Source organism: Syngnathus typhle, linkage group LG8, assembly GCF_033458585.1.
Source record: "Syngnathus typhle isolate RoL2023-S1 ecotype Sweden linkage group LG8, RoL_Styp_1.0, whole genome shotgun sequence".
Taxonomy (NCBI): domain Eukaryota; kingdom Metazoa; phylum Chordata; class Actinopteri; order Syngnathiformes; family Syngnathidae; genus Syngnathus; species Syngnathus typhle.
In genome coordinates, this window is record NC_083745.1 from 7,338,664 (window position 1) to 7,355,537 (window position 16,874).

The 16,874-nt window shown below is 40.8% G+C and overlaps 2 protein-coding genes across 14 annotated transcripts in view; both read left to right on the forward strand.

Moving 5' to 3' along the window:
- Positions 1 to 4,489, forward strand: part of dst (dystonin) — a 76,073-nt gene extending 71,584 nt beyond the window's left edge. For 9 of the 12 annotated variants that reach the window (XM_061284789.1, XM_061284790.1, XM_061284791.1 and 6 more), the window contains 6 exons: positions 289 to 406; positions 1,066 to 1,179; positions 2,354 to 2,544; positions 2,752 to 2,862; positions 3,268 to 3,394; positions 3,556 to 4,489. In XM_061284789.1, the coding sequence (XP_061140773.1) occupies positions 289 to 406; positions 1,066 to 1,179; positions 2,354 to 2,544; positions 2,752 to 2,862; positions 3,268 to 3,394; positions 3,556 to 3,812 (918 nt within the window). In that variant the 3' untranslated portion in view covers positions 3,813 to 4,489. The remainder of the gene's footprint in view (positions 1 to 288; positions 407 to 1,065; positions 1,180 to 2,353; positions 2,545 to 2,751; positions 2,863 to 3,267; positions 3,395 to 3,555) is intronic. The other 3 variants (XM_061284799.1, XM_061284800.1, XM_061284801.1) reach the window with 2 other exon arrangements.
- Positions 4,490 to 4,596: 107 nt separating this feature from the next.
- zmp:0000000760 (collagen alpha-1(IX) chain) lies at positions 4,597 to 15,129 on the forward strand. 2 transcript variants are annotated; one of them, XM_061284805.1, is made up of 27 exons: positions 4,597 to 5,380; positions 5,884 to 5,997; positions 6,277 to 6,400; positions 7,104 to 7,497; positions 7,588 to 7,665; positions 7,746 to 7,841; positions 7,910 to 7,963; positions 9,614 to 9,667; positions 9,756 to 9,809; positions 9,887 to 9,940; positions 10,014 to 10,067; positions 10,331 to 10,384; positions 10,466 to 10,519; positions 10,949 to 11,002; positions 11,083 to 11,127; positions 11,202 to 11,255; positions 11,340 to 11,393; positions 11,474 to 11,527; positions 11,644 to 11,715; positions 11,796 to 11,831; positions 12,250 to 12,294; positions 12,365 to 12,397; positions 12,481 to 12,627; positions 13,020 to 13,196; positions 14,024 to 14,114; positions 14,438 to 14,515; positions 14,622 to 15,129. In XM_061284805.1, exons 2-27 carry the CDS (start codon positions 5,919 to 5,921, stop codon positions 14,837 to 14,839), a joined length of 2,307 nt encoding a protein of 768 aa, XP_061140789.1. In that variant the 5' UTR covers positions 4,597 to 5,380; positions 5,884 to 5,918; the 3' UTR covers positions 14,840 to 15,129. The 2 variants fall into 2 exon arrangements, with proteins under 2 accessions (XP_061140789.1, XP_061140790.1); XM_061284806.1 differs by having other exon boundaries at positions 7,588 to 7,662.
- Positions 15,130 to 16,874: the final 1,745 nt, after the last annotated feature.

Below are 16,874 nucleotides of genomic sequence, written 5' to 3' on the forward strand. Positions count from 1 at the left end.
TGTCTTTGAGAATGAAAAATAAATGTTGGTGCGTCTGTTTTGTTTGTGTATAATCTTTGCAACACACAAGGAAACAAGCTCTGATTCAAACAATTAATTATTGATTCCAAAGTTTTGCATGGCTCTCATATTCACACCCCAAAAAGTGAGCTCTATCTCAAGCTCAATGTAGTTTCCAGTGTTGCTCAGGTTGAAAGCTGTAGTGTTGAAGTTTGCTTGTTCACGTATGCCTTCTTTGTTTTCTTTTTCTTTTTAAATTCCTTCCCTCACTCTGCCTGCTCGCTGTAGTTTGGAGACTCTCAGCAGCTTCGTCTGGTGCGTATCTTGCGCAGCACTGTAATGGTGCGAGTGGGTGGAGGCTGGATGGCGCTGGATGAGTTCCTGGTGAAGAACGACCCCTGTCGAGGTGAGTTTCAAAGCACAACCGACTTACCTGTTTAAATGTACATGTAACAAAAGGTATTAATTTTCAAAGAAAGCAACATTATCAAACGACCATACAATGAAATGTGGTGGTGGCAGCATGATGCTTGGGAGATTTTTCTTCTGCCTTCTGCTCTCTTCTGCTAGCCCAAAGCTATCAATTTTTCCATTGAGTCAAACAGGATTGAACTCAGTCTCGTTACATCACATAAATCGCATTTGAACGTGCGTGTGTAGACTTGTCCTATCCAATCTAGGGATGAATTTACTAGTGGCTATTGAAGAGATTGGACATTCTCGTAGAGACTGCTGATATCAACCACCGATACTTCAGGCAAAAAAAATGAAAACTTTGAGTCAGTACTCCTCGGCAGTATGTCGAGCTATCGTGCAGCAGTTTGACACATATGTAAAACTTCTGCATCAGGAAGGTCTTTGTTTACATTTTTTTCTGTCATTGTGTTTAATTAAATTTTGTATTTTATAAACAGTAGCGATATCAGTACTTGGTATGAGTACTGGTATTAGTCTGAAAAAAGAAAGTGGTATGGAACATGTATACATGTTAATGTGTATGCAAACGCCTTATGTGCTTTTGTTCTTTCTGCCCTCCTGCTCAACACCCTTCATCATTTCTTCTAGTTCATCACCACGGGAGCAAAATGTTGCGCTCAGAATCAAACTCGTCGATAACTCAGTCTCCTATAGGTTGGCAAATCTCAAACTTTCTCTCCCTGCTCCATGAACCCACCAGTGGTATGTCTGTCCGCACATCCCAGTGTGTGTGACTTGTGTTGGGCCCGTGGGTGTGGGTGGCTCGATCGTACCGTACTGTGGTGTGAAACTCAGCACTCACTCACCTTGGTGTTGATGCATGTTGTTGTTTTGTGTGGTCACATCATCTGCTCGGGCATCTTTTTCTCCTCATGGGCATGTAAGCGGGCAGTCCTCTTGCAGCTTTCACGTTTTACTTCACTCAGACAAACGAGAAATAAGAAATGTGTGAAGAGTTACTTTTTTTCATGAGTGAAGAAAAAAAAGAGAAAAAGCCTTGAAAAAAAGGACACTGATTCGATAGGTAGGTGGCACTGCATGCAACTCACAAGTTTGTTTTACCAATACTTGTGCAAGAGTATTTTTTTAGGGAATATTTGGACACATTTGTGCATATATTCACTGGCCATAATATTAGGTACACCACTACAAAGCTGCATCAATAATTCTGCCTTTAAAATTTCTTTAGGTGATAAATTGGGGTTTTAATTGGCTGTAATCTATAAATCATGAAATATTTCATGTTAAACGAAAAAAATGGTTTTACATTATAAAACCATTTGGCTTCAGATACATTTAAGTAGACTAAAAATTTACCTAATTTCAGATAATTTTATTGTCTGAGTAAGTTAAAGATATTTTTTACCGTGTATACTGTAGTTTTCCACAACAATCAAATTTGTGATGCACTTGCATATCGATCAAATTAGCCTAATTGCCCAAACAAAAATGCTTTGTAAAATAAGACAATATTTTAAAAATGAACATAAAATAATCAACTGATGAATAAAAGATGAACCATTGAACACAAATGATAAATATAGTTAAATATGATTGGCACAATCTTGATAGCGAGGTGTCTGGAATATGTGGAATTTCCAAAAATGTTATTGGTGTACCTAATTTAGTGTCCTGTGGTTGTATCTGAATGTGTTGCGTCAAATGCAGAAGCTTTTTGTGTTAAAAAAAAAAAGCCACAGCGCAGTGGAGATGTGCAACATGCGCATGACATTTGCTGTTGGTTTCCATCCAACCACGTTTATTGTCATCATCAAATATTCCACGTGAGATCATCACCACCACCATCATCATTTCCATGTGAACGCAGAGCCATCTAAACTTGCTCATTTGAAGTGTCCTCTGTCTCTTTTTTTAGCTAAAGGCAGGACCAACATGGAGCTGCGAGAGAAGTTCATTGTCCCCGAGGGCACCACGCAGGTGATGGCTAGCTTCCGCTACCGAGGCCGTCGCTCACGGCCCTCGTCGAGGGCGGCGTCGCCCAACAGATCCATATCCAGCCAAAGCTGTGTCATCCCGTCCAACCCGCCAGTGAACAGCACTCCTAAGGTGTGTGTAGTGCAAGATCGGCAGTTGTGTTGCCTCACCATGATCAGCATCATCCATATTTGTTCATTTGTTCCGCATCATGACGATCATCTGTAGTTTATTCCACCGTTGTTTTTTTTCCATTCCTCTCCTTTTCTCATATGTCTTGTAGAATTTGATTTGTCATTCCGTGTTTCTTTGTGTTGTTAATTTGCCATTGTTCCCCAGACGTGCCAACACATAAACCGCAATTATGATAAGCCTTGGCTTACAAACAGCAAACCCTCCACTCCAATTAAATCATCCGACTCCTTCGGGAGCCCAGGTTCATCCTCAGAGGTATTGCCACATACTGTATGTGACGTGCAGAGCTCCCTGATTTAACCTAACTGGAATCTTCTGCTTACTCTAAATATGTTTCCATAATCTAAATAATCCAAAAATACATTCAAAAATATGTATATATGAAAATACAGATTCCAATTAGGTATTTAACTACTAACGATTTTGTTGCTTCCAGCACGGCACTGAGCTCCACGCAGGTTCACTTGTGCATGAGTGCCTTTCTATTAACTATTCCCGTTCAAAAAAAACAACAACACACTAACAACATGGTTTCTGCTCTAATACTTATTTTTCTTCCCTTAAGGTTCCAACTAACTCTATTGATGTAAATTGTCGGCAGTGAATATTAACGATAAGAGTAGTAACTAACTGGATGTAAATATTTGTTATAATTTGCAGACAACGCCAGTTCAAGGGAGCAAGTTACGCCTTCCGGGCTATTTGTCGGGAAAAGGATTTCAGTCAAGCGACGAGGGAACACTAATCAACGCTGCCGTGCTCAAAGCTCGGGGTCATGTTCTAGGAGGTGAGTAGACTGATTAGTTGTAATATTACACTCAAAATGCAAATAGTTTTGCCTCAGTACACCTGGGCCCGTGACAAAAAAAAGCAGCTTTGGCAACGAATTGAGGTGGTGTGTTTGACCATATTGATGAAAGAGCTAATTAACCGGATGTACCCTTGTAGACTCGAGGAAAAACTCGAGCCGACCTGGAAGCAAAGCAGGAAGCAGAGGCAGCAGTCGCAGAGGCAGCGACGCCTCAGACTTCGACATCTCGGACATCCAGTCGGTGTGCTCGGATGCATCGGAGACGGTTGGGGAAGGCACGCGGACGACTCCGCGTTCCGTTTCCCGCCAACAAGGAGGGAAGCCCTCCAAGATCCCCACACCTCAGAGAAGAAGCACTCCCACGAGCAAACTTGCCAAGGGATCCAAGCGATAGTCAGTGGCTTCAAGAACAAAGGCCACAAACACTGGAATTACATAATTTAAGACTCCAAATATGCGAGTGTTATTTAAACTGATGCTGAGTTGTAAAATATTCCTTTGGTGAGGTGATATGATTGAGTAGTATGCGTGAATGGAATGTCAATGGCCTCGTGTATTTGTTTTTAATGTATTTTACTTTTTGGTGAAAATGTCCAAAAAAATTTAAATTATATTATTTGATTGATCCTGTCAAGATTTGATGGTTTGCCGAAAATGGCACTTGAGAGAAGTTACTGAATGTACTTTTGTCATGTATGTGCTCTGGACTTTGGAGTAGCATCGCACCACCACGTGCGCGTGTGTGTGTGTGTGTGTGTGTGTGTATGTGTGTGTGCGTGTACCTGTGTGCGTGTGGTGCCGCAAATATTTATTTAAGTGCTAACAATCTACAGTACTTTCAAGGGCAATGCAATATAACTATGGTAAGCACTGCGGAAACCTTTAACAACACTCCAAGTAGCAGAAACCCTGCAGCCGCAAGTCGTCTGTTTGCAGACGACTTTGCAGCAACATGTGAGCCCCTTCACGCTGACATTCTCTGTGTAGGCACATTGCTTCATTTCAGTTGTTACTGTAACTATTACTTTGTAATAAACCTGCTTGCACAAAGCTACAAGAAACTGACTTAGACCAGTGGCTGACCGTTGAGTCCTCATTCATGTTACTTTGAAGTCAGTATATACTCACCCAGCATTTGATTGCTTGTAAATGCACTTTTTTTTTTTTACCTCAACTGTTTGAAAGTATTTCATGAGGGTTATTTAATATTTAAAAATGTCTTCTTTTTTTTTTTTCATTTCATTTTTACTTCATTAACACTCACTGCCATTGACAGCTAGAGATGCCTCAATCTAACATCTTGAACTCAACAAGCATCTTTAACCAACAGTTTAATTTAACATTTTTGCATTTGTTCATATTTGTTTTGTTCATATTTTTGTGTTCATATTACTAAGTAACCTGCTGAGTGGCTTTGAAGACTGAAGTTTTGGTCTCCAGGTGGAATGTTTGCAGAGCGTCTTGTGTTTGGCTGTGACATACTACATCTTTCTCCCATCAAGCTTGTGCCGATGCTGGACCCAGTGAACTCCTTTCTAAAAGCAGCAATATGTCATGTTTCTATGGAGAGGAGTAGATTTTTTCCTTATACTAAAAGTACCAAAAATAAGATGTAAGCTATTAACAGTCATCTTTAAGCATTTCATTGACCTTGCATATCAGATAAATTATGAAGATTCTACAATACTGTCAAGCTTGCATGGGAGTGCATGTGTCTGCTTGCGTCTAGCGACTGGATACCGAACTGACCTATGAGAGATGGCTGATCCCGTCGGTACCAAAGGTAGAGCGGAGCTCAGGGGTCACGCTGGCCTGAGCGCCAGAGCTGCCACTTTGACTGGTCCTCCTGTTAAGCTCAAAGTGTGGCCCACGATGGCACTTTAGAGCGGGACATCATAGCACAGCCTGACTTGGAATAGATCCATCCGCACAAGCCCAAGCAATCTTCACCTGGAGGAATATGTGAGTCAATACATGATTAATTGCCTTATCTTAATTCTACTGCTTATATGATGGGTAGCAATGGTATTCCGTGTTTAAGTATTTACGGGTAAATGGAAGTTAATACATAGATGGGTACAAAGAAAAACAATTATTACATTTAATTGACACTGTCAAATTGCTATGTTTATTGTGGGAGATTAGAGTGATGTGAGATTGCAATGTATCACATTAGCCGTTGTATCACGTTCACCTCGATTGGGCCATTAATTTAACCAAAATCATGTTTCAGATTTTCAGTATGATGCAAAGTATTTTTACAATCACAATGTTAAACATTCTCTGGCAGCTCCGCTCAAGTTGGCGTTATTATTAAGACAATATTTTTGTGGTCATGCTTGTCTGTGAACATGCTAATTAATGAATATCAAACTTTAAATTTCTATCTGTGGCTGATAGTTTGTGTGTCCAAACTGAAGTGTCTTTCTAATTGATTCATTTCAAAAAATTCTGTTGCTCTTCAGGCACTTATAGTCGCTTGACTTTTCCAAATCTGAAAATGGCAGCCTTCGAAGCCATGCAGGTGTTTGCGTTACTAGTTGTCATTTTAGGATGCACCCAAGGCCAAACATTACCAAGTAAGTGTAATTTCTTTTTTTTTTTTTACTTTTACATGTTGATCGCTGCAGGAAATCTAAAAACACTATCACTATGCAAAAGTCCTCTAAATTGAACAATGCTCTACCAAATAATGCCCATAGATGTCAGTATTTGTCTTTTTATTGCCCATTTTAAGCTTTCTTGATAGGAACAATTGTAACTCAAATCAATGTTTGACATCACCTTCCATGTGCACTCCTGTCTTGACAAAAATCTCCATTTGGGGTTTGTTTGATAACGTATATGTTTATTGTGAGGTTTCGATCTCCTGGAGGAGTTCCGTGTGTCTCAGTCAAGAGGAGTGAAAAGAGTGGAAGGCTCTGAACCGGAGGTGGTGGCTTACCGCATCAACCCTGTCATCCATCTGCAGAAGACAATGAGGTACACTTGATTATAAAGGTAGAATCAAGCATGGCAGCCAGTCTGCAACATGTAAACGTGCTATATCGCTTTGATACATTCCGTCATTGAGAGAAATATAGCTTTTCAGTGGAGTAGAACCTACTGACACCTGACATGGACATCTTAGGAGCTTATTCAAATAATCATTTTAGGACGAGTGCAATGATTACCCCCATGTGGGCAACATGCTATTTCAGATGACATTGACTAAGGACACATCTTGGACAGCTTTCTTGTTAGGTGTTCAAGGTTTGTCAATCAGAACACAACAGTCCTCTATTACCCCAAGAGTCTTTTTACACCACTGAAAAACATGCAGTGCGTAGCTGCTAAGATAAGAGACTCCTACCAAGCCAGATGAAATTGCTCCTGACCATTTTGGTTAAACTTTACGATCTACAGGTTTAGTCATAGTTGACTATGAAGAAATCTAGGCTTGCTAAGAGATGTCTGTAAACGTTGTAACCACCGGCAGTTACTGTAACTCAGTGGGCCTTAATAAGCATGGCTTTTATGACTTTAGCCTCAATTTAGAGGCCACATGAGAGATACTACAAAGAGTGATGAATGTTAGAAGACAGCTTCACACAGACATGATTTAACAAAGTTGTATAACATCAGATAACAATGTTGAGGCAATGAGACGATGTTCAATTATACTATGCTGATTCTCCCACCACAGAGATGTGTATCCAGATGGTCTTCCCTCCGACTACTCCGTCATTGCAACCTTTAAGTTGACAAAGGACATGGTTAAGAAATCGTGGAACCTGTGGCAGGTCAGCGCCCCAGACGGTCAAGAGCAAGTGGGCCTACGTTTCCAGGGCGATAGCCGCTCTCTGGACTTCTTTTACATCAGCCCCAGTGGTAGCCACATGCTGAGAACCTTCCACGGTGTGGGGAAGTTGTTTGATGGTGAGTGGCATAAATTGGCGCTGAGTGTGAAGGGCAGCCAGGTGAAGCTGCTGGTAGATTGTGAGGAGGTCAGTGTGGAATCCATCGACGAGCCAATGCCAGTCATCCGCCAAGGGTACACCTCCATAGTCAAGCGAGCCGCGAGAGACCGTTCTTTTTCAGTACGTGTGCACCAAGACAGTCTCCTGTAAAAATATTTTAGCTGGATCTCTGGCTTAACAATGAAAACCCCCATATGCTAACCTATGCAGGTAGACCTTCAGCAGATGGACGTATCATGTGACCCAGAGAAGGCCTATTCCGAAGGCTGCTGCGAGCTCTCCAAGGTGGTGCGTCCACAGCCCTTATGCAGCTCTCGCGGTCCTTGTTCTTCAGACTCATCTGAAACTCTATTCTCTCGCTGCCGCAGTGTGGAGGTTATGCGGAAATCGGTCTGACAGCAGGAAGAGCATCTTGCAAATGCATGCACGGACAGCCAGGCATCCAGGGACGTCCGGGCCCACAGGTGAATTCCCGTACGATACATGATCCCGGTGACTTGCAGCATGTTGACCTCTATTATTTCTTCTGCAGGGCCACAGAGGTCTTCCCGGAAGAGACGGCGATTCAGGAAAACTGGGAAACTGGGTAAATGACCAAAGATTTGTTATTTCTGTAGAATAAAAAGTTAAACTAAATCGTGGCCGTACGTGAAAATCAGATGTGAAACAAGAGTGAAACTGTGGAAAATAGCACTGTAGGATGGAAACAGACCCGGAACCAGAAGCACTATGCGATAGTAAATGTTAGGGCTCTTCTCATAGATAGTAAAGATAAATCCAGACATGCACAGATGTGATGATGGATTTCTTTTCCTTTCGGAGGTGTACAGTAGCAAACTGGCAGGTGATCACAAGATTTTTGAAGGTAGGGCTAAATGTAGTGAACTCGTCTATTCAGGAGGAAATTGTATGAAAACTTCAGAACCCAATTGTTTCCCTTCAAATATTATGCCAAATGGGCCACTCAATGGCTCAGACTCTGACTCAATTTCCAGCGAAATTCTTATGAGCACACCAAGCCCAGACATAGGAGGCGATTGGCCAAGACCCCCGAGAGTCTGTAATCACATCATGTCTGCTTGAGTGGAGTGTGAAGTTTGGCACATTGCTCTTACTTTTGCTCATAGGGAACTGCGCTTATTTAAATTCCTGACTCGTTGATGTTGAACAGCCGCTTTTAAAATTGGAGCAGATCTCAGAAGCTTTTTCATTAGAAGCGTTACATTTGGAGAGAGAGTCGTTCAGCGAAAATCAAAGAGAGATTTGGAAAAAGGAAAAGAACAAACAAGTCCAGTTGTCTTTCCCTCAAGTTGCATAATGAGAAATGGGGCTTTTCCAAAGAACCAGCTTGTTTGATTGTAGTTGTTGAATACGTATTTAAGGGAACGCCCTACACTGACTGGACAAACTTACAGTATGCAGGCCTACAGCAAGATTCTAGAGCCATTCATGCCACAGTCTCTCATCCTGAGTTTCAGCCGGAGGTCATTCGAGAGTAAACATCTGTCTTTTGTAACGCCCTGAATCACAGAGGCCCAACATGTTTATCTCTTTCCCTGCTTGCATCTTGAGGAAGGCGCTTTCCTGGCACACATTTACGAGCTATTTTGGGTGGTCTTCCTTTTTCTTTTTTTTTTTTAAGCCCACCTTAGCTTTGCCAGCATATAAATGCGGTAAAGTTCACGGTCTTGTCTTTTGCCATACCGTCGGCCATCTATGAGGTTAACCGTTAAATGATGAGATGTTCAAATAAACAGACCACAAGAAGACAATCTGGTTTTGTTTGTTGATGCAAGGCAACACTTTTCCTTCTGCATTTGAAGTGGTTAGCATTTGTCTAAACAAGAGCGCTCCATTTAGTTGCATCTATGATTGGTGTGTGTGTATATACAGAGTGCAGTGGAATATTCTCGGGTACATTTTCCATTAACATGACTAATATGACCTTGACTAAAATGTTTTAGGCAACGTTGTACTCACCCTCTTCCCATGAGGAGCTGTGTAAGTTCGTCATACGATGTCTATTTGGTTTCGCATTGAGTTGAGGAAACAATTAAAGTGGCAAGTATTTCCCAACATCTGTCATTAGACTTTATTTTTGTCATGTAGGCTTATTAATCATATTCATTCCGTTCATGCAATTCAACTGTCAAGGTTGTGCAGTCTTCCATCTTTGTACATCTTGTGGTTACATTTATCGTCTTTAATTATTGCTCCCTGACACCTTGTTTCGCAGGGCATCAGGGGAAACACAGGAGACTATGGCGTCGTGGGTGAGCCAGGCCCTAAGGTAAATCCTGTCTTTACACTGCTATCAGGTTGCGCTTCCGTTTAATTCTTCATGGTGGTTAATGATAGTTCACATGCATCATCTTCAGGGCGAGATTGGAAGCAAAGGCGAGAAAGGAACGAGAGGTCTCTGGGGCCCTGCGGTAAAGCGATTGTACTTCACACCATCTTTTCCACTAATACAATGTCACGAATAAAACACGATACGTTGTCCTTACAGGGTGAGCGAGGTACAAAAGGGCTGAAGGGCTTGAAAGGGGCAGCGGGATTCAAGGTGAATTCAAGCAGTCGAAAATGAGTATCGTTGCAGAGTTTTCACAATTCTTACAATGACACTTTGATTAAAGGGTATTCGTGGACCCTCTGGAGACATCGGGAATACTGGGAGGCAGGGAGAAGTTGTGAGTTCACCTGCAATCTTCATCATTATGCGAATAGGGCAATTGTTTTCACTTCAAGACCATATTATGATTTTAAAAATATGATTCCTCCCTGGACATTTACAATGCAATCGTAATGTACATAACATAATGGTAAAGATAATGATAATCACAAAAATCTAATATTTAGTGAGCATGTAAAATTAACAATCACCCCCAAAATTTGGCATTGTAGATTCCGACCCCTACTGTAGTTTATCATATGATTTTTACTTTCCCTGCAGGGTACAAAAGGTGAAAGAGGATATGAAGGGATTGCTGGGTTTGAAGGAGTGAAGGTATGAGTTTCTTCTCTTGTGTTATTACATTTTTAAAAGATATATTTATCTGTTGTTCTGATTGTTTTGACATATGTTTAGGGTGAGAAAGGGAGCACTGGTCCAGGTGGGAACACTGGACCTCGAGGAGAGCAGGTGGGTTCTTCATCCATAAGAGGCTATATGGATATATAGTGACATGTTTCCATTGCAACGAAAAGGCCCATCGGAATTTTAGTTTCTCATTCACTTACATGACATGTTTGAATGACGTAAAGTTGGGTTTTCCTAAAATGAAATAAGTGACACGTTGCTAACAGACAACGTGCACAACACAGAAATCATCAATCGTAGAGGAATTGGGGATATTTTTGATATTTTTGATATTTTGTATCTTTGAATTTGAGCTCTTTTGACATACTATACCAGTCTTAAGAAGCAATAACCGTTAAATGGATACTTTACCAACACAATAATTATCTATTCTTAATTTATCAGTCGACTGAGTAAAATATAAAATAAGAACAACGACAGTAATTTGTGAGATGTATATTAATTTTATTTGATGTTACATTTTTTTGACAGGGTATTGTAGGAGATCCAGGGGAGCGGGGGACTGCTGGAGAGAAGGGGCAGCCTGTATGTATACCCCACAATAATTGTCAACATGTCATTTTGAAACCTGAATGCAGTCATAGTACATTTATTATCTAACTTAGGGGGTCACGGGCCCTCGTGGTAGAGATGGAACCATAGGACAAAAGGTGACGTCACCCTTACGAACATCTTGTAATCAACTCAGTATTTATTATAATAAATCTTAATAACGTTTCCCCAGGGCATTATTGGCGATCCTGGAATACCTGGCAGAGATGGAGATATTGGAATAGAGGTACTGTATCCACTGTATAATGTATTAACACCTGATCCCTTGAAATTGATATTTTTGTTATTCATTATTATTTTTTATTCCCAGGCTTATCAAGGACCACAAGGTCGGAGTGGAAAACTCGGACAAATCGGCTCAAAGGTATAACTGATATTGTCGAAGATTGTATTTAAACTGCGTCAAGTTTGTTTGGCTCATTATTATGTGCTTTTTTTCCACAGGGGGAGAAGGGAAGCATGGGATTAGTGGGAGAAATGGGCCCTCAAGGTCGAACTGTAAGTTGTACCTCCTGAAGAAAATCATCTTGTGTTATTTACCACTTTCAAGGGAATTAATTTACACAGAATGAAACAGCCTCTTAGGTAGTTTAAATAAATGTTTTATTCCCGAGGGTCCAAGAGGTTACAAAGGCTCTGCGGGGAAACCGGGAAGACCAGGATTTATTGGTCCACCAGGACCTAATGTAAGTTTAAAACTCTAACTTTTAACTCTAAATGCTTGTTTATTTCGTGTAAGTGATTGAAGTACATCATGTCTTCCCAGGGACACGTGGGAGTAGCTGGAAAACAAGGAAGCAAGGTATTGTCATCAATATACCGCAGGAAATATGAAAGATGGCCAAATTATGACAGTTGAAATAAACAAAGCAGATGTTTCATGCAGTGAAAACAGGGAGGGGGTAGGATATGGATTCATTGGCCATAATATTACGGATGCCTGCATAGTCTAATACAGTGTGAATATTAAAAATATTTTAATTACCTTGTCTTGAGTGGCAAAATGTTATAGTAGTGTCTGTTCATTGCATCTCTTAAATTGTTCAAGTGTACCTAATGTAGGAACTGGGGTATGTTGGGGAGTTTTGTCTGAATTAAGGTTTTTGATATCCCAAAATATGTATTACTTTGTGAAACAAAGAGAGTGCACCCTCACAAAAAATAATCTTACAGTAATATTTTTTCACAGCGTAAAGTATTTTTCTCTCTTCCTTGTACAGGGTGACACAGGAATCCCAGGAATTCAAGGAGTCAAAGGCGACCAGGTAAATATTTCATCATATTGAGTTCTCTCCCGCCCTGTCTGTTCTCACAACACGTTTTTTGTCTTTAAAGGCACAGAAAGGTGTCAAAGGACCAAAAGGAAGGGTGAGTTCACTTAGCGACCCGTGACTTACGCTAATGTTAGTGTTAGATCTCATCTCTGCTGTTCATGCCGTTGTGCTCTGTAGGTTGGAGACAGAGGGCAGCCGGGTCCTCAGGGAGGACGGGGCAAGCGTGGCCCAGCGGGTCCGGGTGGACGCTCAGGTCCCGTGGGAACCAAAGGAGTGAGAGGTGAAGGCGGACCAGATGGTTTTCAGGGGCCCCCAGGTCCCCCGGTAAGTAAAACGCAAACCCCAGAATTTTGTTACCTTGTATTTGTAACACAATGTGGTTACAGTATTGATGTAATCGGCAAGATCTGCTCACAGCGGTCGACCGACGTCATCACTTGTTCGAGTAGTAAGACTGCTAAAACTATTGGGGTCAAGAACAATTTGTCAAACTTTTCTTTTTAGTCAAGATGCTCATCCAGGCATGAGACCTCATCAGTCAGTGTGTCCATAAATCCATAATGAGTCTTGGGAAATCTCATTGGCCTCATTTCTAGCTGGGGTTTCCTCTGAGATGCTGCCATCACTTCAGCGTGCGCTCTGCTGGAATATTCATCTGCCGTGTTGCACATTTGAATCACTTCCAATGATGGATTTGCTAATGATTCGTCACACAGGGTCCGACGCTGCCGGCTCAACATGTGATCGAGGTTTGCAAGAAGGTGGTGCTGGAGCAGATGTCCACCTTTGCCAACTCAATCAAGAGGACGTGTGCCGCAGTGTGTCCTCTCTACGGGGACGTTCCCATGGGTGCCCCAGGTCCACCCGGGCAGCAAGGCCCACCTGGACCTCCTGTGAGTTCTAATAGTTTTCCAATTCTTCAGCCTAAACACACTACCCAGGTTATTCTCCATACATTGTTCACTTCTGTCCCGCACATTGCAAATGTCTGGAAAAACTCAACTGCAGTGGTTGGCAGAAAAACTAACAACGAAAACATTGTGAATTTCCATATCAACATGAGGACAAAGACAGTGGTCTCCTGGTATGCGTTGAATGTTTTTTGGAGAATTTCAACTACCGACAAATCCTTTCCATATTGTCATGCAGCACAGAGGTAATCTGTGTCCCACCACATCAAAAAGATTCTTCATACTTGGTGTGTTAGCGCTGCATTGAAAAGAAAAACAAAACTGTAAAATTGCAAATAAATAGTTGGGAAAACAAGAAAAAATGGCTTGGTCTTAAAAAGAGTAGTTAATTTAGTGCGTGAATGACAAACAATCATTCCCACAAACAAATGGTGAGTAGTTACAGACAAAAAAAAACTAAAGTGTGTGTTTTTTATTCTGATACTGAAAGAAACAGTTCTCTCTTTTATTATGCTTTTTAATGTGTAATAATGTAATATAATAATATATTAATAATAATATATTAATAATATTAGTGCCCATTTATGCTTAACATTTTACAATTCTTGAGGTGTTAAAAAATATATGTTGCATTATGTATGGCTAAGATGCAACTGCATAATATGTTCATAGTAAAATATGGATATGCAGAACAAGCAAGTTCAGCTTGTATGCGATCAGAACAAATGGAAGTACCAAATATTCAAGGTTGACACAGACCCGATGTACTAAAGATGAATGTTATATTTTTCCTTTTATGATGTTGTCAGGGTGATCCTGGAAGAGACGGCGATCCTGGAGAAGTCGGCCTGCCAGGATTTTATGGTGAAGCCGGAGATTCGGGCCAGCAAGGAGGGCCAGGTGTGGAAAAACAATGCAGACACATTGCACTCATGGCCTTGAATGGAATCATGAAGTCACAACATATACCGGTTATAATACACAATACACAAGCCTAAGGCTTTAGTGACAGTCAGAGGCCTTAATGGGGAATCCCCGTAGAGCAAGGCCAATGAAAATCAAGATATTTATGAAGTGTTTTAATTAACGGTGATGTAACTAACAGATGCTATTTAATCTTCAGAGCATTCCCAGGGAATGTCATTCTGGTCAGTCTGCTGTCTTCTGAGAAATATGTGTGTGTATTTTTGTGTACGTGTGTGTGTGCATGTGTGTGTGTTCAGGTGATAGAGGAGAGCAAGGTGATAAAGGAGCCAAGGGTCATGGCCTACCTGGCTACACTGGAGAGCAAGGGAATATGGGTAAACATATTTTAATATTTTGATATGTAATGATTTTATTTAAATATATGTGCCAAAGTACTATATAAAAGTAAACGTTAAAATGTTTTTCTCGGGTCAATCACAGGTCAGCGTGGACGTCCCGGCCGGGTCTTTAATGGACAACCAGGGAAGCCGGGTGAGCGGGGACAAACCGGCCTGCCTGGAATCAGGGGCCATGCGGGTCTCAGAGGGCCCCCCGGTGTTTGCCTCACCTCTGGGTGTGCTCTGCTCACTTCTACAAGTCCAGCACCTCAAGTTGCTCCTCAGGGTGCACCCCCGCGAAGGTTCAGGAACCGCCAGTAATGGAAAAGATCCCGTGTGGACAGTGGAATATTGAAAGGACCAAAAAGTGTTGGATTCATTGTCATGTTAATATGTTGTCATCCAAAATAGAATTGTTAATGTAAATATTCTTAACTGAGGCTCAGATTTTTTTTTGACCATATGAACAGATTAACACCCAAAAAACACCAATGTGGGATGATATTGTATGTATAAAAATGAAAACTTTATTTGATTTTATTTAAATGATTTCACAATCTGACTTTTCTTGAAACATCTTTTCTTTATAATAAAATTAAACAAAAAAAATAATTGTGACTTTTACAATCAGACTGATGATTATTTAACATGTGATGACCTCCCCCAGGTTCAAATTCACAGAAATCAATTTTGCTGCAATGAAATGTAAGTAATATTCAATGTTTCCAGTTAATTTTTCATTCATTTGTACAATCCGTATAATTTCATTGTAATTTTTTTTATAATACTTCAACCACTATCATTTTTAAAATCAATCAAACATTTTGGTCAGATTTAGGTAGTACTGCATTTTTTGAGCTTGTTCTTAAGATTCCATTATCTTACAGCCACAATACAGAAACACTGTGCTACATTAATCTTTCCCCTGAACCTCACCTACAGGCACCACTAGTTTTTAAATCTGTAGAGTAAACATGCAGCGGGACCACCTGCGTTACAGCTGCCCGCACGTTTTACTGTTACAGCAACCTCACAGTGGAAACATAGCCAGAACAATTTCATCAGAAGCAGGATAATACCGGTAATTAATTCTTGATGGAATAATAATTGTGTAAGTGCAATAACCACATGTCATTTAACTTCACAATATTTACTTTGACAGGTAACGGTGTGAATTTAGCTGTCAGTGGTACAGCAAATAATATATGTCGTCCTTAGAAGTTGTTGCAGTGACGACTGTAATGACACAAACAGAAACAGTTCCCATGTGGAGAATGTTACACAACAGTTGTGACTTCAATCATAAGGCTGTTTCTATTCCTGGCTTAGTTGTGTCCCATTGCTGGCTTTGGAGCACAAAAAAACTCATGCTTGATTGGAACAGAGTCCACATGTTCCATTTGGGTATACTAGTTCTTGGCAGCAAAGCTTGCCTGCTTTGGGATTCTTAAAGAACAAGAAAAACGGCTTCAATGTATAGCATTTTATTTCAGTATGAAAAACTAATTGTTTTCCCACATCTAATGGAGCCAGATATCCCAAGGGGGAGCCCACTGACATTTGTGAATGACTCAAGACTCTTCCCAGAGGCGTTTACTGGCATTCGTTTGTTTCCTCGGAATCTCGTTAACTTCAGCCGTCATCCTCCACCTCATGTTGTTCCGTTTTGTTTCATCAAACTCTCTGTCGTCTTTGAATGTTCAGTGTTGCACAAAACCGAACAACTGAAAGAGGTTTAGCATAAAACATAACAGTTTATTCCTCAAAGGCATTTTTATTCTACTGCCAGGAACCAGATGACATCGCACTTCTATTTGCTATCCACTTTTTTTTTCCAGTGGCAATGATTCCATGAACTTAGTTACTTTATTGCGTAGTTACTCTACTGATCACTTGATGTTAAAAATAATTAAATTAGATGACAGTTCAGATCGGCCACTTCCGTGCTCCACAACCCTACTCACCATTTGTTTGTGCAATCCACCAGACACTGCCGATGCTCAGGGTCAACCAGGACGCGGTCGGCATCGACCAGCATCTCATCTTGGCAGAGGACAAAGTTTGAAGACACCTCCAGGTAGAAGTCATCGTACATTAACTTATACAATGTTTTTGGTTTTAATTCTCTTCCTACATCCATACCAAATAGGGTAAAGATGGGCTTCACCATTTCAACTGACTAGAATAGATTTATTGTGCAAAGCAGGTCCTCCATATGCAGTACAGTATGATTTTGTTTTGAATTACGATCAGATAAGTCGTAACCTTTTTTCACGTTTTTTTTTTTTGTATGCAAAAGGTTCCTCATCTCCCAATGTTAAAATATAGCTGACCTCAGCAATACTCCACTGGCCAA

Excerpts from the sequence above, each read along its gene's own strand:
- zmp:0000000760 (XM_061284805.1), top strand. The coding sequence starts at position 5,919 with ATGGCAGCCTTCGAAGCCATGCAGGTGTTTGCGTTACTAGTTGTCATT. Across the intron at positions 9,668-9,755 it reads TGGGTGAGCCAGGCCCTAAG|GGCGAGATTGGAAGCAAAGG; the intron begins GTAAATCCTGTC and ends CATCATCTTCAG. Across the intron at positions 11,003-11,082 it reads CTGGAGAGAAGGGGCAGCCT|GGGGTCACGGGCCCTCGTGG; the intron begins GTATGTATACCC and ends TATCTAACTTAG.